General features: G+C 48.3%; 2 protein-coding genes across 3 annotated transcripts in view; one reads left to right on the forward strand and one right to left on the reverse strand.

The window, feature by feature from the left end:
• Positions 1 to 782: 782 nt before the first annotated feature.
• Positions 783 to 2,785, reverse strand: LOC138525895 (ribosome-binding protein 1-like). The gene is made up of 2 exons (XM_069636183.1): positions 2,132 to 2,785; positions 783 to 2,063 (listed from the first exon to the last, which is right to left on the reverse strand). Exons 1-2 carry the CDS (start codon positions 2,783 to 2,785, stop codon positions 783 to 785), a joined length of 1,935 nt encoding a protein of 644 aa, XP_069492284.1.
• Positions 2,786 to 18,883: 16,098 nt separating this feature from the next.
• Positions 18,884 to 26,188, forward strand: part of POPDC2 (popeye domain cAMP effector 2) — a 152,487-nt gene continuing 145,182 nt past the window's right edge. For both annotated transcript variants that reach the window (XM_069635735.1, XM_069635736.1), the window contains exon 1: positions 18,884 to 20,135. In XM_069635735.1, coding sequence (XP_069491836.1) covers positions 19,648 to 20,135 — 488 coding nt within the window. In that variant the 5' untranslated portion in view covers positions 18,884 to 19,647. The remainder of the gene's footprint in view (positions 20,136 to 26,188) is intronic.

Consider the following 26,188-nt stretch of genomic DNA (forward strand, 5'->3'; position numbering starts at 1 on the left):
GTACTGATTCCCCACATTTATCCTCTCCCTGCTCCCTCTGAGCCAGTACTGATTCCCCACCTTTATCCTCTCCCTGCTCCCTCTGATCCAGTACTGATTCTCCACCTTTATCCTCCCCCTGCTCCCTCTGATCCAGTATTGATTCCCCACCTTTATCCTCTTCTTCCTCCCTCTGATACAGTACTGATTCCCCACCTTTCTCCTCTCCTTGCTCCCTCTGAGCCAGTACTGATTCCCCGCCTTTATCCTCTCCCTGCTCCCTCTGATCCAGTACTGATTCTCCACCTTTATCCTCCCCCTGCTCCCTCTGATGCAGTACTGATTCCCCATCTTTATCCTCTTCTTCCTCCCTCTGATGCAGTACTGATTCCCCACCTTTTCCCTCTCCTTGCTCCCTCTGATCCGGTACTGATTCTGCACCTTTTTCCTCTCCTTGTGCACTCTGATCCAGTACTAATTCCCCTCCTTTATCCTCTCCCTGCTCCCTCTGATCCAGTACTAATTCCCCACCTTTATCCTCTCCTGGCTCTCTCTGATGCAGTGCTGATTCCCCACCTTTCTCCTCTTCTTGCCCACTCTGATCCAGTACTGATTCCCAACCTTTATCCTCTCCTTGCTCCCTCTGATCCAGTACTGATTCCTAACCTTAATCCTCTCCTTGCTCCCTCTGATCCAGTACTGATTCCTAACCTTAATCCTCTCCTTGCTCCTTCTGATACAGAACAGATTTCCTGACCGTATACTCTCCTTGCGCCTGCTGATCTAGCACAGGTTCCCTGACTTTATTCTCTCCTTGCTCCCTCTGATTCAGTACTGATTTCTCCACCGTTATCCTCTCCTTCCTCCCGCTGATGCAGTACTGATTCTCCACCTTTATCCTCTCCCTGCTCCCTCTGATCCAGTACTGATTCCCCACATTCATCCTCTCCCTGCTCCCTCTGAGCCAGTACTGATTCCTCACCTCTATCCTCTCCCTGCTCCTTTTGATCCAGTACTGATTCCCCACCTTTATCCTCTCCCTGCTTCCTCTGATCCAGTACTGATTCTCCACCTTTCTCCTCTCCTTGCTCACTGTGATCCAGTACTGATTCTCCACCTTTATTCTCTCCCTGCTCCCTCTGATCCAGTACTGATTCACCACCTTTCTCCTCTCCCTGCTCCCTCTGATCCAGTACTGATTCCCCACCTTTATCCTCTTCTTCCTCCCTCTGATCCAGTACCAATTCCCCACCTTTATCCTCTCCTTGCTCCCTCTGATCCAGTACCGATTCCCCACCTTTATCCTCTCCCTGCTCCCTCTGATCCAGTACTGATTCTCCACCTTTATCCTCTTCTTCTTCCCTCTGATCCAGTACTGATTCTCCACCTTTATTCTCTCCCTGCTCCCTCTGATCCAGTACTGATTCCTCACCTTTATCCTCTTCTTCCTCCCTCTGATCCAGTACCGATTCCCCACCTTTATCCTCTCCCTGCTCCCTCTGATCCAGTTCTGATTCCTCACCTTTATCCTCTTCTTCTTCCCTCTGATCCAGTACTGATTCTCCACCTTTATTCTCTCCCTGCTCCCTCTGATGCAGTACTGATTCACCACCTTTCTCCTCTCTCTGCTCCCTCTGATCCAGTACTGATTCCCCACCTTTCTCCTCTCCTTGCTCCCTCTGATGCAGTACTGATTCACCACCTTTCTCCTCTCTCTGCTCCCTCTGATCCAGTACTGATTCCCCACCTTTATCCTCTTCTTCCTCCCTCTGATCCAGTACCGATTCCCCACCTTTATCCTCTCCTTGCTCCCTCTGATCCAGTACCGATTCCCCACCTTTATCCTCTCCCTGCTCCCTCTGATCCAGTACTGATTCTCCACCTTTATCCTCTTCTTCTTCCCTCTGATCCAGTACTGATTCTACACCTTTATTCTCTCCCTGCTCCCTCTGATCCAGTACTGATTCCTCACCTTTATCCTCTTCTTCCTCCCTCTGATCCAGTACCGATTCCCCACCTTTATCCTCTCCTTGCTCCCTCTGATCCAGTACTGATTCTCCACCTTTATCCTCTTCTTCTTCCCTCTGATCCAGTACCGATTCCCCACCTTTATCCTCTCCCTGCTCCCTCTGATCCAGTACTGATTCCTCACCTTTATCCTCTTCTTCTTCCCTCTGATCCAGTACTGATATTCTCCACCTTTATTCTCTCCCTGCTCCCTCTGATGCAGTACTGATTCACCACCTTTCTCCTCTCTCTGCACCCTCTGATCCAGTACTGATTCCTCACCTTTCTCCTCTCCTTGCTCCCTCTGATGCAGTACTGATTCACCACCTTTCTCCTCTCTCTGCTCCCTCTGATCCAGTACTGATTCCCCACCTTTATCCTCTTCTTCCTCCCTATGATCCAGTACCGATTCCCCACCTTTATCCTCTCCTTTCTCCCTCTGATCCAGTACCGATTCCCCACCTTTATCCTCTCCCTGCTCCCTCTGATCCAGTACTGATTCTCCATCTTTATCCTCTTCTTCTTCCCTCTGATCCAGTACTGATTCTCCACCTTTATTCTCTCCCTGCTCCCTCTGATCCAGTACTGATTCCTCACCTTTATCCTCTTCTTCCTCCCTCTGATCCAGTACCGATTCCCCACCTTTATCCTCTCCCTGCTTCCTCTGATCCAGTACTGATTCTCCACCTTTCTCCTCTCCTTGCTCCCTCTGATCCAGTACTGATTCCTCACCTTTATCCTCTTCTTCCTCCCTCTGATCCAGTACTGATTCTCCACCTTTAGTCTCTCCCTGCTCCATCTGATCCAGTACTGATTCCTCACCTTTATCCTCTCCTTGCTCACTGTGATCCAGTACCGATTCCCCACCTTTATCCTCTCCCTGCTCCCTCTAATCCAGTACTGATTCCTCACCTTTATCCTCTTCTTCCTCCCTCTGATGCAGTACTGATTCTCCACCTTTCTCCTCTCCCTGCTCCCTCTGATTCAGTACCGATTCCTCACCTTTATCCTCTTCTTCCTCCCTCTGATGCAGTACTGATTCTCCACCTTTATTCTCTCCCTGCTACCTCTGATCCAGTACTGATTCGCCACCTTTCTCCTCTCCTTGCTCCCTCTGATCCAGTACCGATTCCCCACCTTTATCCTCTCTCTGCTCCCTCTGATCCAGTACTGATTCCCCACCTTTATCCTCTCTCTGCTCCCTCTGATCCAGTACTGATTCTCCACCTTTATCCTCTCCCTGCTCCCTCTGATCCAGTACTTCTTTGTATAGGAACATCTTACATGAATTAAACAGTGGTCAAAAATAGGTTTTTGGTGCTGCTAGAAAAATATGTATTGTGTGTTTTGGAAAGTTGTGATCGCACAGTAGCTATCTTAGTAGAGAATCCACTGGGTGTTAAGTCAGCTCTATCTCGAGCGCACTGGGTTAAGACCATAGCACAAATGAGAAGCTATAAGATACATAGAACCCCTTTTCAATTTTTGACAAACCCAAACATTTTCTTCCAAATTGCCTCTCACAGTTTCCAGACCCTAAATTGAGGATGGAATTTTTAAGGGTCCAATGAAATCTTGTAAAAACGGGCGAGGTCCAGTCTGCTCGAGTCGGGGCTCTCTGCACTCGCGGAGTGTAATTTCGCAAGATACAATCAAGATACAATATTGATATATATTTCGATATCATGCAACGGTACACAGGATCTTCATGAATCACGGTTGGGGCGTTTTGTGGACCATATTCAATGGCTTGCTAAAGACTTATTCTGGGAACGCCTGATACCAGGCCACGCAAGAGCCCTGACGACAGAAATTGTAAAAATCCTAAGAGAGTTGGGACTGATTGCATCGTAATGAAGCTATGCCCTGTGATCCTTTGCTCATTTATTCATTTTGCGTTAAACGTTGTACTGATTGTAAATATTTTACGAAATGTGTGTATTGAAAATGTTGATCTTGTGAAAAGTCGCTTTAGCGGCTGATGCACAATAAATCAAAATATAAAATGACTTAAAAAAAGAAAGAACAAACTCTGAAAAAAAATAAACAGTGGTTGACTTCTTGCAGCGACTTGAGGTCCTGGAATTGGATTCCAACGTGGCTGGGAACACATTCCTGTTTGAGGACAAGGAACAAGGTAGCTGGAGGAGGGAGGGAGGCCTGGAGAGGTAGTGGAATGGAGCCCACAGAAATGAAGAATTCTAGGAAAAGAGGTGGAAGGAGAAGAGCGAATGCTGGGTGGGGAACACAGGAAGACAAAGGCACGGGGACACAGAATGAAGCGTATTGCAAACGATTAAGGATGTGCTACCAGAGAAGTTACAGCTTGCTGATCAGCTGTTGCCTTTTGCCGAGATGCTATTCGCAGATGCAGTAGCTTTGTTTCCCTGGAACTGGGAGCACGCCATCTTGAATGTGGACACTGTAGTACTATGATCCAGAAGGGCGGCCATCATGGAAAGGGAACAGCCAGGTGTTGTACAGGAAAATGCCTGTTTGAGATCCAACCCGTGCCATCAGTGCCACGAGATCCTGAAACATGGGTCTGGCGAGTCATGGCAGTGCTTCTAGACTGCTCTCAGGGTACAGAGTTTTCCAGTGAGTATCACAGGGAGCAGAGTACTCTGGGGATTCTCAAAGGTCTTTGGAAACAACATTTCCTTGATGTATAAGCTCCATACAAATGCACAGTAAAATAAAATAAAAACATTAAAATAAAAGGTATTCTGAGGCTTTAGGGAATGGCAAATTGGGATATGTTTCTGATTGAAGATCAGAGGGAGCATACATTTCAGGGAAAGGTCAAATGGTACTGATTACTCCAGGGAAGGTCAAAGAAATCAGAAAACTACACACAAGGTCAGTGAGTCGGAGATCTTGGTCGGTTAGGGTTATATGAGGGTGTGTGACGCTCAGAGGGAGGAGGATACTCCTGGGTAGGCGGAGCAGAGTATCCAAGAGAAGGTCAATACAATGCAAGTACTCCTGGGAAGTTCAGAGGTAGCGGAGGGCTACAGGGAAGGTCAGAAGAGTCCGGTACTCGGATGAAGGGAAGAGGAGAAGAGTAGACTAGGGAAAGTCAGAGGAAGGTGAGTAATGTAGGAATGTCAGAGGGTACAGAACACTCCACTGAAGATTAGACAAAATCAGTAACTCCAAGGGAGGGCAAAGAGAGCAAGGTACCGTGGGAATATCTGGGAAAGTATAGTGCTCCTGGATACGTCACATCATCGAAGGTCAGATTGGGCAGAAGCTTCCCGAGAAGGCCAGAGGGCGCAGAGTACTGTAAGTGAGGGCTTAGCAATGAGTGCAGAGTACTCGAAGGGGGGTATGTAAGAGTGCTGAGTACTCCAGGAGAGTTTGACGGCAGAGACAGAGTAATTCAGGGAACATCTGATGAAACAGAGCATTCCACATAACTTTAGATGCCTCAAGACACTGGAATAAGGAACAGATGGGTCCTGGATACAGTCTTCGAGGGAAGGTCAAAGGAAGGAGCGTATGGCAGGGAAGATCAGAGACAGCAATTTACTCCAGGTAGGGTTTGATAAAGCACAGCTCTCTCCTTGAAATGACAGAGGGAATCCCACTCTATGGAAGGTCAAACGAAGATTTGGTGCTCCAGGGAATTTACAGGGAAGAAATGTACTCTGCGAAAGGTCTAAGAAAGCAGAGTACTCCCAGAAAGGTCAGAGTGGAAGCACACTGTCTCAGAGGGGATCCGTGGGAGCAGAGTTCCACGTTGCAAGTCAGTGTGAGCAGAGCGTCCCAGTGAGGGACAGTGATAGCAGATTGCTCCATTAAGGGATAATGGAAACAGAGTACCTTAGTGCGGGTCAGTTGGAGCATTGTGCATGGGGAGCGGTTAGTGGGAACAGAGTATCGCAGCAGTGGTCAGTGGGAGCAGAGTGCCCGAGAGATGGTCACTGATAGCAGAGTGCCCCAGTTGGGGTCAGTGGGAGCAAAGTGCTTCAATTGAGGTCAGTGGGAAGGAGTTCATCAGTGTGGGTCAGTGGTTGCAGAGAACCTCATTGGTGGTCAATGTAAGCAGAGTGGTTGAGAGACAGTTAGCTGGAGCTGAGTGTCCCAGTGGTAGCCAGTGGGGGCTCAAGGCATCAGTTGCAGTCAGTGAGAGTAGAGTGCCCCATTGGGGGTTAGAGGGAACAGATTTCCTTGGTGGGGATCAGTGGGAGCAGAGTGTCTCATTGCTGGCCAGTGGAAGCAGAGTACCTTGAATGGGGGTCATTGGGCGCAGAGTGCTTCAGTGGGGGTCAGTGGTGCAGAGCACTCCAGTGGGGATCATTGAAAGCAGACTGCTTCAGTGGGGGTCAGTGGGGCAGGGTACTCCCGTGGGGGTAAGTAGAAGCAGAGGATTTCGGGGGTGGGGGAGTCAGTGGAAGCAGCGTGCTTAAGTTGAGGTCAGTAGAGCAGATACACAAGTGGGGGTCAATGGAAGCAGAGTACTTCAGTTGGAGGTCAGTAGAGCATAACACATCAGTGGGTGGTAGCAGAGTGCTTCAGTGGGGGTCAGTAGAGCAGAACACACCAGTGGGGGTCATTGAAAGCAGAGTGCTTCAGTGGGGGTCAGTAGAGCAGAACACACCAGTGGGAGTCAGTGAAAGCAGAGTGCTTCAGTGTTGGTCAGTAGAACAGAGAACTCCAATAGGGGTCAGTGGAAGCATAGTGTTTCAGTGGGGGTCCGTGGTACAGAACACTCCAGCGGGGGTCAGTGGAAGCAGAGTTTTTCAGTGGGGAACAGTGGTGCAGAGCACCCCAGTGGGGGTCAGAAGCAGAGTGCCTCAGTGGTGGTCAGTTGTGCAGAGCACCCCAGTGGGGGTCAGAAGCTCAGTGCCTCAGTGGTGGTCAGTTGTGCAGAGCACCGCAGGACTCCATGGAGATTTTGGCAGATTTAGCGCAAAGCAGTAATTCTGCTAAAGTAAATCCGGCGCTTTTCAGAGGCTAGGAGGAGGATTCACCTCCAGAGTTTTGCTGGAGGTGATTTCATTTCACCCCCCGCATCACAATATGGCGGTGCAGGGAACACAAGATAAAGTGGCAGTCATTTCATTACCGTGACCACAAAAGTGATGGGTGGAAGGTTTTGAACGAATCTGTACCACTGGCAATGCTCTGGGCAACCTTCCACACCAACGTTTTTTAGCCCGTCTGCGCCATTGCAAAAGGGGTCCAGCCATATGCAAATCAGTCATGTACTGCCACCAATGGTAGCAGCCCAGCCCGAAATGCTAGGCCAGGTCCCCTCTGCACGGAAACACAAGCAACCCCAGACATGTTTCGGCCTTGTTGGGCCTCCTCAGTGAGGTGCAGCTTGGTTCCCTATGGCGCAGCGAGCAAGGGACCCACGTCCGGGCATACCCTCTCTCACAAAGTGAGACAAACTGTGACCACAAAAGTGATGGGTGAAGGTTTTGAACGAATCTGTACCACTGGCAATGCTCTGGGCAACCTTTCACACCACCATTTTTTAGCCCGTCTGCACCATTGCAAAAGGGGTCCAGCCATATGCAAATCAGTCAGGTAATGCCACCAATGGTAGCAGCCCAGCCCGAACTGCTAGGCCAGGTCCCCTCTGCACGGAAACACAAGCAACCCCAGACATGTTTCGGCCTTGTTGGTCCTCCTCTGTGAGGTGCAGCTTGGTTCCCTATGGCGCAGCAAGCAAGGGACCCACTTCTGGGCATACCCCCTCTCAAATTGTGAGACAAACTGTGACCACAAAAGTGATGGGTGGAATGTTTTGAACGAATCTGTACCACTGGCAATGCTCTGGGCAACCTTCCACACCACCGTTTTTTAGCCCGTCTGCACCATTGCAAAAGGGGTCCAGCCATATGAAAATTAGTCAGGTACTGCCACCAATGGTAGCAGCCGAGCCCGAACTGCTAGGCCAAGTCCCCTCTGCACGGAATCGGCCTTGTTGGGCCTCCTCAGTGAGGTGCAGCTTGGTTCCCTATGGCGCAGTGAGCAAGGGCTTGGCAGGTGAAGAACGATGGTCCGGAAGGTTGCCCAGAGCAACGCCAGTGGTTAAGATGCAGTCTAAACCTTCCAGCCATCACTTCTTTGTTTTTGCTTTATCACCCCGAGTGGGACTGATATGCCCAGACGTGGGTCCCGTGCCTGTTGGGCCTAGAGACCCAAGCTACTCCTCACTGATGAGGCCCAACAAGGCCAAAACATGTTTGGGGATGCTTGTGGCCTCGTGCAGAAGGGATGTGACCTAGCAGTTTGGGCTGGACTGCCCCTTTTGGGGTGGGACCAAGCCTGATTTGCATATGGTTTTTTCCCCTTTTGTAATGGCTTGGCAGGTGAAGAACGATGGTCTGGAGGGTTGCCCCGAGCAATGCCAGTGGTCAAGATTCAGTCTAAACCTTCCAGCCATCACCTCTTTGTTTTTGTTTTGTCACCCTGAGTGGGACGGGTAGGCCCAGATGTGGGTCCTGTGCCTGCTGGGCCTAGAGATCCAAGCTACTCCGCACTGATGAGGCCCAACAAAGCCGAAACATGTTTGGGGATGCTTGTGGCCTCGTGCAGAAGGGATGTGACCTAGCAGTTTGGGCTGGACTGCCCCTTTTGGGGTGGGACCAAGCCTGATTTGCATATGGTTTTTCCCCTTTTGTAATGGCTTGGCAGGTGAAGAACGATGGTCTGGAGTGTTGCCCAGAGCAACGCCAGTGGTTAAGATTCAGTCTAAACCTTCCAGCCATCACTTCTTTGTTTTTGCTTACTCATTTCATTACCGCCATTTCACCATGATTTTTTCTCATACCACCAGTATTCTAATGAGGCCCAAAGTGCAATTAGTGAGAGATGATTATGAAGTGAAATTTAAGATCGAGGCAAAGCCTTGACACCGGTGCATTCTTCAATCCTGGATGGGTCGTCTTATCTCACAGCACCATGTTGTCTTCAGTGAAAGCTTTCTCTTCTCACAGTGTTTGTTTGTTTGTTTGTTTGTTTATTTATTTATATTGCGCACCAGACCCTTAGGTTACCGGGCGCAGCAACAAGTATATGCGAAGCTTACAATGTTACAATGTTATATAAATGAATTTACAATATTACACCATATTACACAAATTACTAGAATGTACAGATAAAGAATTGCCGTATTTACATGAATGTACAGTTAACAATATACAGAATTAGCAGTAATAAACATAAGGGTTAATGTCGCGTCAGGGTACATTGGATAGGACTACATATTAGGTAGGACTACACTTGTGAGTGTTCGGGTGTTAAGTCGTTGTTGGCGATGATGTGTTTGATAAGGTTCCTTCTGAAGTGAGGGAAGGGTTGGTCAGCTCTTAGGTTAGGTGGCAGGGCGTTCCACAGATTAGCAGCTTTCACAGGAAAGCTGACACCACCAATTTTGGCAAGTCTGAATCTAGGTACTGCCAAGCAATTGGAGTTGGCGAGTCTCATGGGTCTATTAGAAGTTTTTCTTTTTATTTTGTCCATCAAGTAGCTAGGAGCAGCATTATTCAAGGCCTTGTGGGTTAATGAGATCATTTTTAGCTGGATTTTATTCTCAGTAGAAAGCCATTTATGTTGCCGCCTAGTCGAGGAGATATGCTCCCTCTTTTTTATTCCTAATGCAGCTCTAAGAGCATTATTTTGTAGAGTTTGAAGTCTTAGGGTGGTGGCTTTATTGGCGCTACTGTATAGGGCATTACAGTAGTCAAGTCGGGAAAGAATTAAGGCTCTAGCCAAGATTAGGCAGCTGGTATTGGACAGGAAGGGCTTGCCTGCTCTGATCAATTTACAGGTGTAAGCAGTGGTGGAGGCTAGGGAGTTTACCTGTTTAGTGAAGGACAGGGTAGAGTCGAGATAAAAACCAAGTGTTTTTACTTCCCTCGAGACTTTGATGACATTTCCGTCTATGCTGAAGGCTGAGTAATCCGGGCCCAATTTGTTAATATTGGCTTGTGTGCCCAGAATGATCAACTCTGTTTTATCATCATTCAGGCAAAGACCGTGAGTAGCCATCCATGCCTGAATGATGAGATACACTCTATTCACCAACTCCCCATCCTCGCTGTGATCCCCAGAAAGTGGGAAGAGAATCTGTGTATCATCTGCATAGTTAGTGTAGGTGATACCGAGATTGTCCAAATCATCGAACAGAGGTTTGGTGAATATATTGTAGAGGGTCGGAGAGACGCAGGATCCCTGAGGGACTCCACAAGTAATGGGTATAGGGTCAGCTGCTGCCGATGGGGAAAAGACTCTCATAGTTCTCTCACTCAGAAAGGATTCTATCCAACTGATAGCTTGGGTGGAGAAGTGAGCGGCAACGTCCAGGTGTTTACAGAGGACTTTGTGGTCCACAAGATCAAACGCAGCTGAAAGATCTAGTAGGAGGAGGAGGGCTGTCTTACCCTGATCTCTTAGTTCGTCTATTTGGGCCTTTAAGTCAATCAGGGCTGTTTCCGTTCCGTGTAGTGGGCGGAAGCCAGATTGTCTAGATCCTAGTAGTTTGTGCAGTTCGAGGTAGTTTTGAATCTGTATATAGGCCGCTTTGTCCAGGATCTTCAGCAGAAACGGAACTGTGGTGATTGGGCGGTAATTGGTGGGGATAAGAGGATCTAAAGTTTGCTTTTTAAGCAACGGGAGCACCCAGGATTGTTTAAGGTTAGCTGGGATGATGCCTGTGGAGAAGGATGCATTGACAAGTTTGGAGATAAATGGTGATAAGTCTCTGGCAGCGTCTTTTATTAGCTGTGCTGGGCAGATGTCACCTTTGCAGTTGGATGGTTTGAGGGTAAGGATGATTTTTTCAATCTCAAGTGTGGAGGTTTTGGTGAAGGAAAATTTGGTAGGTTGAGGCATGTGGATAGCCTTAGGTGGTGACAGTGTGGGGAGTTTAAGCAAGTCTTTTTTCAGTTGAATTTTATTTTGGAGGGTCGTAATTTTATTAGTTAGAGCATATTGGATGTCAGAGCACCAGGTCTGATCTTTGGAGCAAGTGTCTGGTATGGCAATAGGTGACTCAAGTTCCTTTAGGATGGAGAAGAGTTCCTTCATACTTGATTTGGAGTTAGCAATGCGATTATTGTATGAATTTCTCTTAGCCAGACAAACTGCGTTTTTGTATTGACGGGAGATAGATATTAGGTTAGCCTTGTTCTCAGCAGTTGCACATATTTTCCAGTTGGATTCATATTTTCTCTTGGTGAGACGTAAAGCCTTGAGTTCGGGCGTAAACCATTTATTTAGATGGGCTTTGGGTTTACTTGTACGCATTTTAAGTGGGGCAATTTTGTCCAAAGTATCAATCATAATTTTGTTATACTCATGAACTAAAGTGCCGGGGTCTAAATTGTCAGGCAAGGCGTTTAAAGTTGGAAGAATAGCGGGTATGACATTATCTATTGTCATATTCTTTTTGTTTCTTGTAGGGCATGAAAGTGTCATGGGGACGGCTGTAGAGGATGGTTGGGAGGTTAGGAGGTCAAAGGACACTAATGAGTGGTCAGACCATGATAATGCCGAGATAGAGGAGATGACTGTAGTACAGTTAGAGTCAGCGACCCAGTCTAATATTCTGCCTTTCGTATGGGTAGGGTTGTTGACTTTTTGGGAGAAGCCTAGAGAGTTAATAGCTTGGGCAATGGTCGCGGCATGCACATCTGTTTTGTCATTAAATCCTAAGTTGAAATCCCCTAATACCAGCAGTTGAGAGGTAGTTTTAGCATTGAGGGTTAGTAACTTGTGTAGATCCTCTTCGAAGGTCCCAAGCGGACCTGGAGGTCTATAGATTAGGTGAATGGTTAGGGATTGATTATTATTTATAAGGAGTTTAGCAGTGAGGGCTTCACAGGATTGTAGCGTTAGTGCAGGGGCTATTCTTAGTGAGAGGCTTGATTTGTGATGCCATTGCTAACCTATTGCTTGCTCTTTCCTTGTGTGTTGGCGATTAGAGCATTAGGGGTCCCAGATAGGTGAAAGCTGACTAAATGTCAGAGGTCATTACCTCCTTAACCTGTATACTGGGCCTCCATACCGGGTTCCGGGTCCGGGTTCCTTCAATGAGGAATTACCGGGCCATTCCAACTTGGAGGACCCGGTAATTCCTCATTGAAAAAAACCCATCCCCGTTCCCATTTGAGCTCCCATAGGGCTCAATGGGAATGGGGAACGGGCCCCAGCTCCCTGGTCCCCTTGCGGGACCCGCTCAGGACGTCTGGTCAGGCGAGATGTTCTGAGTTCTGAGGTGTTCTGAGTCCCGCAAGGGTACCTCGTAATGGGGCATCCCGTAATAAAGGGTGCCAGTCCCGTACCCGCACCGTTCATTACGGAAGCGCCAGGGTCATAATGAGGCCCTATATCTCCTCCCTCCATGCCCTTCCAAGTCTTTCATAATAGTCTATTCTTCGAACCTGAGTGTAACAATATGGCCTCACCCTCTTACTCTACGTATCCCATTGTACAGCACCCTTTTGCTTCAGCCATGTTTGTGCTATATAGAAATAAGCACGTCATTCATACAGGCCTCTCTGGTGAGCATATTCATGGGTTTGCTTATTTGAGTCAAAAAAACAATGAGATTTGGTTACAACTTCAAATGGTCTTCACAACATTAATAATGTGCAAGCATGTGTCTAAAACTAAGCAGATGAACTTATCACAGCGTTTCTTCTGTTACATTTATTTAAATATATATATATATATATGAACGTGTGTGTGTGGGTTTGTGGCTTTGCGGATGCTCCCTACACAATTCCACACTGTTTCACCAATATGCCGTACATTTTCACAGCCACCCGTTAGGACCCTCCAGACATTACTGGCTACATGCCATTTGGGCACCCCTTTCAGCAAAAGTAAAGACTTGTGGGTGGGTGTGTGGCTTCGCGTATGTTCCGTATACAATTCCACAGCATTTCGCTAATCTGCACCAAATTTTGCACAGTCACCTGTACCTATGAGGGAATCTCAGCTAGCTTAAAGTATAGTAGTAAAACCCAGGTGGGATTTTTTTGTCTCACGTAAATTAGTATTTTGCTATTTGTAGATTTTGTGAGGGGAAAAATAATGTCTTCTGCTTTTGCATAAACTTATCATATACAGATCTTTTTTAATATTGCCATATTGGTTTATCAAGTGATTTGTGCACTTTCCAAATCAGGTCAACAAAACAGATTGCTAATTTTAGATTGCAAAAGCCAAACATTCACAAAACAATGTCCCCTTGATCAATGGCAATAGCTAAGAAACAATACACAGTGCTGGATTCCAGACAGGGCTCCAATTCCACCTTCAGCACTTAATCAAATACTTCCATCCTGGACAATGGGCCTCATTACGACTTTGGAGTCAATTTTGGCTGCCTCCAAAATTGGGTTCCAGTACAGGTTCCCTGAATGGGGAAATACCGGGCCATTCCGAGTTTGGAGGGCCCGGTATTTCTTCCTTCAGGGACCCGGGCCCGGTCCTTTTCCATTCCCATTCGAGCCCTCATAGGGCTCAATGGGAATGGGGAGGGAGCTAACAACGGGCCCATTACGAACAGGCCCATTGTTAGCTCCCTGGTCCCCTCGCGGGACCCACTATGGACGTCTGGAAAAACCAGACCTCCAGAGCGGGTCCCGCAAGGGGACCTCGTAATCTTGAGGAGTCGGTTTAACGGCGCCGGCACCATTACGGGCACCGTTAAATCCATTCCGAACTTCTCGTAATGAGGCCCAATGTATTTAATCTAATAACTATCAAATGTGCCTTTCCCTAAATATTTTAAAATTGCCGGACCCTTAATGGGATTTAGGCCTTCTATCAAACAAATCCTTACTCGTGGTTTAACTTGCTACACGGTTCTTCATATTTAATCATGATGCCCATTGGTGTATTGCAGACTATGTTAGGTGTTTACTGGAACACTCATGGCAACGTGTTCGGTAAAGATTTGGTGCAGTACCTTTGGGTGCACTACAACAACCTTAGCCTCCTGGCAATAGGACCCAAACATTGGCATACGTCTGAACTACACAGGTTGGTAGTGTGGCTGAGCAGCCAGGCTTATCTCGAAAGGGGTCAATGTGAGCTGTAGATTGTTTGCACAAAGATTCACAGTGACAAGTATTCAAACAAACACTTATACTCAAGGTTTCTTGATAAAACAATTATTTATTTATTTACCGGTCATTTGATTAAGCCTTCTTTAGAAGGGAGCAATAGGAAAGCAACACACAAATACCTCCAAAATACACACTCTTAGTTTCTAAATCAGCAAATACCTCTATCCTGCTCATCGGCAGGGAAGCAGCTGTCGCACGGACACTGCGCCCTCTCCCCAACATGGGATGCTGCATGATGCAGCTGGAAATCAACTAGAGACGAAGGAAAGGCCCCTCTGGGCCCTCATAGGCATGCGCAGCTCGGCGCTGCTTTGGCTCCTAATTGCCTCCCTGCACCGAGCATCATGCCACCTAACACCTGTGTGATGGAGTACAATTGTTTTTGCACATGTGCATGCATTTTCCTCTGCAACCGCCTGTTCACCATAGTAAGGAACGGCGATCCACCATTCCAAAATGGCGGCCCGCACACTTTGTTGTGGTCTGCTTGGGGCTGTTTGTACTGCACCCTCACTGGCTTATGCTCCTCTCCTATGGGCCAATGAGAAGCCGGCAGGCTTGGCCGGCCCTTCTCCGAAGGCCCGATCCTGGCCCCGTTGGACATTCTCATTCACCTCTATCCTGCTCATCGACAGGGAAGCAGCTGTCGCACAGAGACTGCACCCTCTCCCCAACATCGGATGCTGCATGATGCAGCTGGAAATCAACTGGAGACGAAGGTACGGCCCCTCTGGGCCCTCATAGGCGCACTTGGCTCGGCGCTGCCGTTTCCCAATAGCACTTTAAGATGAGGCAGCAGCACCCGGGAGATGGATGGCGATGCAGATTAAAACTCTGGCATTGCATTAATAATGGCAACTCAATGGTTTGGCAAAGGGAGTCTGTTTAATGACAAGTACAAAAAACAGGGAGTTCAATGAATATCAGCAATCGCTCGATCTTCCTTCTCGCTTCAACTCCACCGAACTTCATAAAGACCACATCTTTTATACTAAAAACTCATCATCACTGATGTGTAATGCTTAAAATGTTGCATGGAATTCTATTGGTTATAGGAAGGTAACTTTACTATAGGTACCATATCTGTATATGATAGTGAAGTGAAAGGATTGGATAACTAGTGTCAGGTGGGGCATCTAAGCCCTTCCTTCAGAATGGCTATTGTGGACGTCACTAAAAGTACGACGTCCCAATGGTTCTACAAACTATAGGATCCTAGATTAGTTGGTCCATTATGATTGGGTTGGCACCAAGCCTCCTTGTACTTTTACACGGGCTTAGCTGCGTGCAGAACGGTCGGCCAGGTGCAGGCTGCTCGCCCGCTCTCCCAGCCTCCCACCAACCAGTACCACCATCCATCACTGCCCCAATGGCCATGTGTAAATTATTTCTTGTTGGTAGGCCTAGAGGCTGCCTCTCTGTCTGGGAGGGTTTAGATATCCGTGCATGGCACAAGGCTGCGCGAAGGTGTGAAGGCCCCAACTCTTCTTGCTTGGCAGCTCACGTGTTTCAGACACTGTGAAATCGTCTCCTTCTCCATGCAATTTGTGTATTTGATTTTAGCTTTCTGCCCACCAAATGCCTTCTGCTGCTTATCTTGACTTCTTTGAACAGGATGCTCTTCTCTTGGCTTCATAAATTGTATCTCCTATTCGTCTGTGTCAGCTGAGATGACCTTGGCTTCTTTGCACGGGTTGCATGCATCTGAGTTTCGTTTCTGTTCTTAGCTTTCGATTCCCTTGTTGAAGGGCTTCTCTCCTGGGGCCTCACGTAACTTCCCGGTTGATTCTGCTCTTGTGCACGGTGGAAGTATCCTTTGTATAAAGTGTTCCTTTTGAGGTTCGATATGTATAGGTGGGGTTTGCCGCAATCTATCTTTCTACTAAGCATAGCAAGTTGCACGATTACCTCAGCTTTCTTGCGGTTCCAAGCATATGTACACGTGTAAACTGGTTGCATATCTTCATCGCTCTTATGGCATAAACCTCTTACTTGACATCACTCATTTCACTTTAAACTCAGGATGCCACTTATCCATGGTGTTTCGTCTCTTTTCGTCATTCACAGGTCATCATATTCTTTATCTGTGAGTTAGTCCGGGTTCTTGTGACGTCACCGTTCGTCTTCCTTTAGGACTTTCTTGGCTTCTTCAGGCATTGTGTTTTCGCAATCGTCAGTTTTTCTCACTTGTCGATATGGTTTTCTCAATGGGTACTTTGCTGTCCATCTTTTCTTTGGTGTCGGTACTTCAATAGGTGCTGTCAGTCTGATAGTTACCGGGCAGAGCCCCACTACGGCTCTCTGCTGGTTTATTTGCTCATCATACATCACATATTTTGGTGTGAACGTTCCTGGCACTTCAAAATGGGCGATTTGAGTGTGGGTCGTGCTTGGGACCTCCTCTACACTCACTGTGACCTGTAGAGTGTTTACACAAAGATTCACAGTGACAAGTATTCAAACAAACACTTATATTCAAGGTTTCTTGATAAAACAATTATTTATTTATTTACTGGTCATTTCATTAAGCCTTCTTTAGAAGGGAGCAATAGGATAGCAACGAACAAATACCTCCAAAATACACACTGTTAGTTTCTAAATCAGCAAATACCTCTATCCTGCTCATCGGCAGGGAAGCAGCTGTCGCACGGACACGGCGCCCTCTCCCCAGCATCGGATGTTTCATGATGCAGCTGGAAATCAACTGGAGTCAAAGGTAAGGCCCCTTTTTGCCCTGATAGGCACGCACAGCTCGGCGCTGCTTTGGCTTCTAATTGCCTCCCTGCACCGAGCAGCATGTCACTTAACACCTGTGTGATGGAGTACAATAGTTTTTGCACATGTGCGTGCATTTTCCTCTGCAACCGCCTGTTTACCAGTAAAGAATGACGAGCCACCATTCCAAGATGGCGGCCCACACACTGTCGTGGTCTGCTTGGGGTTGTTTGTACTGCACCCTCATTGACTTATGCTCCCCTCTTATGGGCCAACGAGAAGCTGGCAGGCTTGGCCGGCCCTCCTCCGAAGGCCCGATCCTGGCCCTGTTGGACTTTCTCATTCACCTCTATCCTGCTCATCGGCAGGGAAGCAGCTGACGCACGGACACTGCACCCTCTCCCAGCATGGGATGCTGCATGATGCAGCTGGAAATCACCTGGAGACGAAGGTCAGGCCCCTCTGGGCCCTCATAGGCATGCACAGCTTGGCGCTGCTTTCGCTCCTAATTGCCTCCCTGCACCGAGCATCATGCCACCTAACACCTGTGTGATGGAGTACAATTGTTTTTGCATATGTGCGTGCATTTTCCTCTGCAACCGCCTGTTCACCATAGTAAGGAACGGTGAGCCACCATTCCAAGATGGCGGCCCGCACACTGTTGTGGTCTGCTCGGGGATGTTTGTACTGTGCCCTCATTGGCTTATGCTCCTCTCTTATGGGCCAATGAGAAGCCGGCAGACTTGGCCACCCCTCCTCCAAAGGCCCGATCCTAAGGCCCCTATCAGCTACCTGTCCGCTACAGTTACACGAAGGTTGCGAGTGCCTGTGTGCTGAATGCACCCCCCTATGGTCGACTGTGTGCAGAATGCGTCCCCCAGACCCCCTATGGTCACCTCCGTGCTGAATGCACCCCCCATACCTCCTATGGTCGCCTGTGTTCTGAATGCGCCCCCACCCCCCTATCGTTGCCTGTGTGCTGAATGCTCTCTCTCCCCGGTTCCGATTGTTCCTTCCTATCCCCCTTCCCCGCACACCTGAAACGGTCCTCTTGCGTCTGTATGCTGTTGGCCCTCATGACCAGAGATTCTTGAGTCTCTTCTTTTTCTGGTGCGAGGGTGGGGGCCCCCAAGTTGTCTGTGCCCCGGCCCCACAGTTCAGGGAGTTGTCCCTTGGCGCAGGCAGGGTGCTCCGGGGAAAGCCCGTGGCAGTGGTTTTACACCAGGAGGCTTGCCTAGGCAGAGCCCCGCTCCTCCTATTACCATCAGTGTGGCCCCTCTCTCGGGTTACTATGAACATGAAACGCGTAACAGGGACTGGCAGAAAGAACACAGCACCGACTGAGAGGTGCTCAGGCGGGCAGACAGACAGGCAGAGAGACGGCAGCTGCTGGAAGTGTCAGAGGACACAGACGTGCTACCTGCGCCCGTCTGTATTGCACGCCGGGTGCGCCGTCCTGTGAGAGGTGACAAGCATCATCCCGCCACCCCATGCACGTTTTAAACACATGTAACACAGTTGTGAGTGCAGCGCTCCGTGTGGAACTTTTAACTGTGGCTGTACAGGTGTCTTTTGTGTCCTCGCTGTGGGTGTAGTTGGGGGCATGGAGAGCGTAGTGTTTCTTCTGTGGGGGGAGGACAAGGTTCAATTAGAGTGGGGGCTGTCCGCCCGGGAGGCCGCCACCTAGTGGTGATGCCATGCCACCACATAGCATAGAAATTACTTTATTAATGTTCATGACAAGTTAGACAAAAGTTGCATTGTGTTCCGAGGTGATGACTTTGGCGATTTCTAAAGCCCACACTGCTGCGTGCATGCACTGTGACTTCCCCGGTGGCATGCACTGTGACTTCCCCGGTGGCATGCTGCATGCACGCGCATATTGTGTTCTCCTCTGGTGTTTGGAGAGCGCCCCCTCCCCAGGCCCCCTTCTTATCTGCTCCCCTCCCGACTCCCGAGCTATGTTAAGTGGCCTTCTTGCCCCGCCGGCTGCCTCCCCCCCTCCATGGATATCATTCCCAAACATGGACATGCAGCCGGGGTCTCACGCGTGGCCGTTGCCAGGAGAGCGGCATTCCTGGCGGAAGGCAGGCAGCAGCAGCAGGCAGGCAGGCGTGCCTCCTCTCCGTGTGCCTGGGCTCCGATTACAGCCAGCAGCCGCCTGCAGAGCCCGGGAGCAGGGCACCTCCGTGCCATCCTCCTGCCAGGGACCCGGTGCCACCCCTGGGCACAGGCCGGCCAGGCCCCATCGTTCTACTCGACTCGGGGATCGACTAACGGCCAGTAAAGCGAAGTTTCTTTCACAACCATCAGGAGTGCAGAGGCTGGACCGACTCAAGGCGCTCCTGAATGCCAGGCTATGGCGCAGTGCCATGCGGAAGGGCTGCAGGGTTTCCCGCCAATGTCCTTGGGCAGGAGCGCGCCTCTCTGAAGCCATCGCCTTTTCGTCACGCTGAAGGGATCCAAGGGTAGAGTTTGAAGACCTCACTCGACGCCAGCACTTGCTTCCTGAGGGCACACGCGAAGTTAGTCCCTTTGACGTCGGCAATTCTCTTCCCCACTCAATGTCAGACCTTGGCGTCAGCTCTCGAGGCCAAGGGGAAGTGCTCACTCGACGTCATACATAAATGCCATCACCCGTGGCAACCCCAGCCAGCTGACACCATAAAACTTTCTCCAATTCCAGCATCTGTTCGGCCATTCAGCTAATTTCCTGTAGCAGATTAAGTAGGCCGCAAACTTCTTTGGGCCCATTCGACGACCAAAGATTTCCTTCCTATTATTTTTGGGGTGAGGTGCGGGGAACACATTTTCTGACTGAAGGGAAACTTGGAGACATAGACAAAGGACTATGAACCCCAACAGTACGCTGATGGAGCAGTTATTTTGGCCGCCCCTGTGTGCCAGCTGGAAGGAGACCATGGAGGGGCCGTTCTACCACCTGGCCTGCATTGCCCTCTTGCTGGGGTTCATGGGGGGCAGCGGCATCTTTGGCTGTATCTATGTCATCAGCTTCCTGTGCGCCGGCTTTGGCTGCTGGACCCTGTGGGCCTGGTTGGACATCTGCGGCCTGGACGTCCTGTGCTGGAACCTCCTGCTCGTGGCCGCCTGTCTGCTCCAGCTGGCACACCTGATGTACCGGACACGCAAGGACACCTTCAGAGAGGAGCTGGAGACTCTCTACCAGACGCTGTACCAGCCGCTCCAGGTGCCGCTACCGGTCTATAAGGAGATCTTGAAGAGCAGCGAGGAGCAGGTGCTGTCGCTGGCCAAAGACCAGAGCTACGCCTTAGAGGGCAAGACGCCCATCAGCCGCTTGTCCCTGCTGCTCTCGGGCAGGTAGGTGCTAACACCATCTAGAGCCGAACAAGATGGCCGCTTACAAAATGGGTGCAACACATAGTCAGTGCAATGAGTCAAATTAAGTTATTTGACAATGATGCAACATTCTAGGTCCCTCTTTTGGCACCTCACGCACCTATATCTATGGCTTAATGAGGCCGTGGATTGCTTGATGAAAACAAGTTTTGTTGTGTGATTGTGTAGCTGTGTGCTGTTGCAGTGTAGTTGTTTTTTAAGGTGCAGTTGTGCTGTGGTTTTGTTTTGTTGTAATGTAGTTGCGGTGTGGTTGTTGTATCGCTGTGTTGTGTGCTGTGCTTTTTGTGAGGGTTTTCAGATACCCGCCCGGGCGTAGTTTGCTCACTACAGCACAAATGCCATTAAATGTTTGTTCTTACTTGTAATTGGTTATTTATAACATGCTTAATACCCATAGGTTTCTAAGCGCAGGCCCGGGGATCGAACCTGTGTTGCTCTGTGTCCTCTTGTTTCCAAGGTGAGCGTGTTGCCCATGAGCTATCCTCCCGAGAAGCTATTCTCCCCTTACTAGCATCTGCCTGGCCAATCATTGCACAGATCAGGTTAACAGATTCATGGTACCTGAGGTTTAGCCAGCTCTAGTCTTCTAACTCGCATTGTTCTGCATTCTGATACTTGATCCCCTGCCTTTCTGGGTCCCCCCCATGAGCCCATGGAGGAATTGAGGCATCCGTCATTACATTTTGACTGCAGTCCAACGATTGAACCCCAGGGGACTGTGGCAAATTCAACCCTGTAGCCCCTTGGCAGTCAATATTTCGGGGCCCCCCTTACAAATTATAAGCATGATAACGCAGTGCAGTCCGTCCGTTGCGCAGCACAGCAGCGCACCAAGCCCTCTGCCTTCTCGGGGCCCCTAAAAGGAGTGGGGCCCGTAGGCTGGTGCCTACTTGGCCTAATGGATAATCCGGCACTGCCAGGGGAACATAACGAATAAAGCCGTCCACTTTTTCTGCCATGTTCTCTACACATATCCCACAGCGTGGCTATGATTCACAACAGGTCTGATGGTGAAGCTGCAAGGAGGCCCGAGCCGTGCCCCTTGGTCTCTGGGAAGCCTTTTGGATTTTGGCTCCAATGATGTATCACCATTGATTATGTTGCTAGGGCTGATGGGAGTTGTAGTCCAAACATCTGGCGAGCCGAATGTTTGCGTAGCACTGTCTAAGGGGAAAAGAGCATCGTAACTGATGCCAGGGACTGGTGTCAAGATACTAACACCAGAGAAAAAGACCTGCTTTAGCGGAGCAGTGAACGGCGCAGTTCCAGACAATTTGTAATACCCAATTGAAGTTTGAAACCAAACTTAATTTTAGCAGTCTAGTGCAGACCTCTAACTGCAGGTACGCAAAGAACAATCCTTATTATCTATTTTAAAACCTGTACATTGCTTTGCAAAAATATCTCAAATGTCATTATAAGTACAGAACCAGTCATATACCATTAAATATAGATCCTTCCATCCAATTATGCCCCCAACCCTCAGTGCCACCTTTGGAGCGTCCTCAATCCAAAAGCGCACCGACGGTGTTGTCTGTTTTATCAGCCCACTTTTATTCTGGCATGAAGAGTTGAATGTGTTTCTGGATCAGAAATGTAGTCCTGTCAGGTTTATAGATATTGCCGGGCCTTCTGAGCATCCTAGTAAAACAAATCCCCTTCAGCAGGAATATGTTCGGAGGCCACAAACTTGCCCCATTATGTGGATCCAGGAGCTTTTTCTATCGGGCACTCTATGAAGCAGTGTCTTCGTTTCTCTCTTGGTGAGACCGTGGCGCGTCTACTGTAACGCGCGGCCCAGGCAATTTTCAGCCAACCCCCTGTAACCTTTAGTGTCTCTTGCTGACTCGGCGCAAATTTCACAATACCACATTATTGGTGTCCACTAGGAAATAGGTCTAAGTAAAATAAAGGCACATAAAAAATAAAAAAAAAGTGAACGCCTTACAAATATTCAGTGGCCGCTTTTTTGTGCAACAGACAGCCATCGTTATTCTTTGTGTCAAAGCAAATTTCTTTTTCATTCAACCGTATAATCAATATTATTATTCATAAAACACGTGTGACATTTTTGACCTATTTTAAGTATTTGAATACTAGCCGAGGGAGGGTTGTTATCATGGGATAATGACCCACCACCAAGTTATGCCTCGAGGCAAAACCCATGGCCATAAGTTGGTGATGGGTCGTTATGCCAATCGATAACGACCTATTAGCCTATTGGACCTATTAGACGATAAGCCTATTAGGAAATATTGGTACTAGCAATAAAGGTTTTGGAGTTGCGGTGCTGAGCTAAAGCATGTTATTTTGAAAGTGTTAATCTTTAAATGATAAGCTACATTCTTTAAATGATAAGCAGCTACATTCTTTAAATGATAAGCTGTTTTATAAGTTGCACATTTTAATTGCAAACATGGTTGAACTAGCACACTTTTAGCCAGAGCTTGCATTAGGTGCAATGTTAAAGTATTGTTCAGTGTTTTGGCTTTCACTTTGGTGTGTAAATTAGGTTGGATTGTCATGTTAAAAAAAAGAACTCTTTGCACTGTTGTTTTTTTAAATCCAGAGACATTCTTTCTGTTGATTAATTGGATGCTTCTGAAGTCAGAATGTCCTGATGCAATCAATATCAGTAGTTCTTGACTGCATTTTTCACAATCTGTTTGGCTTGTATTGTATTCGTTATTTATATAGTGCTCTTTCCCCGTTTCTATGGCCTCAATGCGCTTTGCGGTTGGAATGCCCTCGGTGACCGGAGTCAACGTGTAGGAGGTTCAAGAGTTTAGATTAAGATGCTTGTGTGCATTTTCGCCGGCTTAGGACTTAGGTGGCTGGCTAGGCTCCAGTAAGCAGGTCAATCACGATTTTCATTTTTATAGACCGAGGGCGGAGTCATTATAAAAGGATAATGACCCGCCCCAAGTTATGTCCTGTTCTGTAAGGCTGAGTGCTAGAAGCAATGTAGATGTTGGAATTGCCAAGGTGAAGTAAAGCATGTTTGTGGTGAGTCAAGTTGTGGGCCGATATGTGTTAGTAAATTAAATGCAGTTTTATGTACCAGTACTGACATACTTAGGTTTGCTTTATGAGGAAACATGTGAATCGCAAACTTGGTTGAACTGCAGTGGTTTTGACATGGGCATGTACTGGTGTTTTAGCTTCCGCTTTGCGGAGTGACATTGGATGTTGCTTGTCACATTGAAGGAGCCGCAACACAATGATGATCGCAGGGAGGGAGAGTCTTGTGCAAAGGGGTCATTTCCGGAAATTACTTTGCTGATTTTTGAATGCAAAGAAATGCTTTCTGCTTTTCCCTACCTGTTTCGAAATTCAGCGTGTTTGAAATGCAGTCATTAACACTTATTATTGACTACTTCCTAAGCATTCTGTTTGGCTGAAAGGAGGGTAATACATGTTATTGAAACGCAACTGAAACATACTCGTATGATGAACCTGAGACAAATGATAGGTTAAGACGGCCCTGCAGGACTCTTTCACCTGCAGCCTTACACGTGACACGTGGCTAGTTATTATAACATGAGCTTTAACCCCTAGAATAAGAGGTTGCGTGCAATGTGAAGCATGAGGGCCTTGTACCACAGATTCTGCTGCTTACAAATACATCCTAGCGTCGCGCGGATGGCATTTCATTTTTAATTGAAGTGCTGGCTCTGTACTCGACCTGCCCACCTGCCTCTGGGAGAGTAACAGGTGTTGACTTCTGGCCTGCAAAGAGTTGCCTACCTCCTTCTGTTTACCCAGCTTGCTTTCGTGGCATCTCATCTCATTTCGAGCTGCTGGTGGTTGGCCATGCTGGTCCCTCTAGGAGAGGACAGGTGTGCCCTCAAGCGTATTGTGAGCTGAGTAGGTATGCTTGTAGCAGCTCGGAACACCGTAGCAGGGGTTCCCAACCTCTGGTTCTCCAGATGTTTTGCACTCTGACTTCCAGGATTCCTCTCCATTGACTATGCTGGCTAGGACTGATGGGAGATGTAGTTCCAAACATTGGAAGAGCCAAAGGTTGCAGATCTGCCGACGGATGGTGATAGTAAGCATTTTGTGTTTGTATTTTATTTAATGCGCTGGACATTTAAACCCGAAAACGGTACAATAAAAATGGCAATACAATAAACAATCAAATCCAGATAGCTCACATTCAGGGGTGTTGAAGAAGATGGGGTTTCAGGGAAGCACGGAAGAGAGAGTAAACAGTGATAGATCGAAATGAGAGTGGGAAGGCATTCCAGTTGAGCGGAGCAAGAAGTTGAAAGGATCGAAAACAAGACTGGGCACATGGAGGACGAGGAAGCACAAGTCTAAAGAGAGAGGAGAACTGAAGAGGAACGGGTCGGGGTCTAGCACGGTAAAAGCACAGAGAGATAATTAGGCTCAAGGCCAAGCAGAAAGCGGATGCGCTTTCAGTAGAATAAGAGTAATGTTTTAAGATTTTTACCTACACAAAGTGCACAGCTGCTTTGCCGAACTGGGACCATGCTCATGCCTTCGCCATCATACCTCAGTTGGTCGAAGCCTGGCACCCCTCTGAGGGACGCATGGTTAATCCTCAATGAATGTCTGCTGCTGAGTGGCCTTATGCATCTCTGCTTCTTCCTCTCTCCTTTGTATTGTCATGCATAGGCTACTGCTGTCCCATGAGTGGTCTCATGCAGCTCTGCCAGTACCTCTCACCTCTGTACTGCCCTGTATAGACTACTACTATTCCATGAGTGGCCTAATTCAGCTCCTCCAGTTCCACTCGCCTCAGTACTGTCCTGTGTATAATACTACTATTCCATGAGTGGTCTTATGCAGCTCTGCCAGTACCTCTCACCTCAGTACTGCACTGTATAGACTACTACTATTCCATGAGTGGCCTAATGCAGCTCCTCCAGTACCTCTCACCTCTGTACTGCACTGTATAGACTACTACTATTCCATGAGTGGTCTTATGCAGCTCTGCCAGTACCTCTCACCTCTGTACTGCCCTGTATAGACTACTACTATTCCATGAGTGGCCTAATGCAGCTCTGCCAGTACCTCTCACCTCTGTACTGCCCTGTATAGACTACTACTATTCCATGAGTGGCCTAATGCAGCTCCTCCAGTTCCACTCACCTCAGTACTGTCCTGTGTATAATACTACTATTCCATGAGTGGTCTTATGCAGCTCTGCCAGTACCTCTCACCTCTGTACTGCCCTGTATAGACTACTACTATTCCATGAGTGGCCTAATGCAGCTCCTCCAGTTCCACTCACCTCAGTACTGTCCTGTGTATAATACTACTATTCCATGAGTGGCCTAATGCAGCTCCGCCAGTACCTCTCACCTCAGTACTGTCCTGTGTATAATACTAATGTTCCATGAGTGGCCTTATGCAGCTCCTCCAGTTCCACTCACCTCAGTACTGTCCTGTGTATAATACTACTATTCCATGAGTGGTCTTATGCAGCTCTGCCAGTACCTCTCACCTCAGTACTGCACTGTATAGACTACTACTATTCCATGAGTGGCCTAATGCAGCTCCTCCAGTACCTCTCACCTCTGTACTGCACTGTATAGACTACTACTATTCCATGAGTGGCCTAATGCAGCTCCGCCAGTACCTCTCACCTCTGTACTGCCCTGTACAGACTACTACTATTCGATGAGTGGCCTAATGCAGCTCCTCCAGTACCTCTCACCTCAGTACTGCCCTGTATAGACTACTACTGTCCCATGAGTGGTCTCATGCAGCTCTGCCAGTACCTCTCACCTCTGTACTGCCCTGTATAGACTACTACTGTCCCATGAGTGGTCTCATGCAGCTCTGCCAGTACCTCTCACCTCTGTACTGCCCTGTATAGACTACTACTATTCCATGAGTGGCCTAATGCAGCTCTGCCAGTACCTCTCACCTCTGTACTGCCCTGTATAGACTACTACTATTCCATGAGTGGCCTAATGCAGCTCCTCCAGTTCCACTCACCTCAGTACTGTCCTGTGTATAATACTACTATTCCATGAGTGGTC

Source organism: Ambystoma mexicanum, chromosome 7p (genome assembly GCF_040938575.1).
Source record: "Ambystoma mexicanum isolate Mex_15411 chromosome 7p, UKY_AmexF1_1, whole genome shotgun sequence".
Taxonomy (NCBI): Eukaryota; Metazoa; Chordata; class Amphibia; order Caudata; family Ambystomatidae; genus Ambystoma; species Ambystoma mexicanum.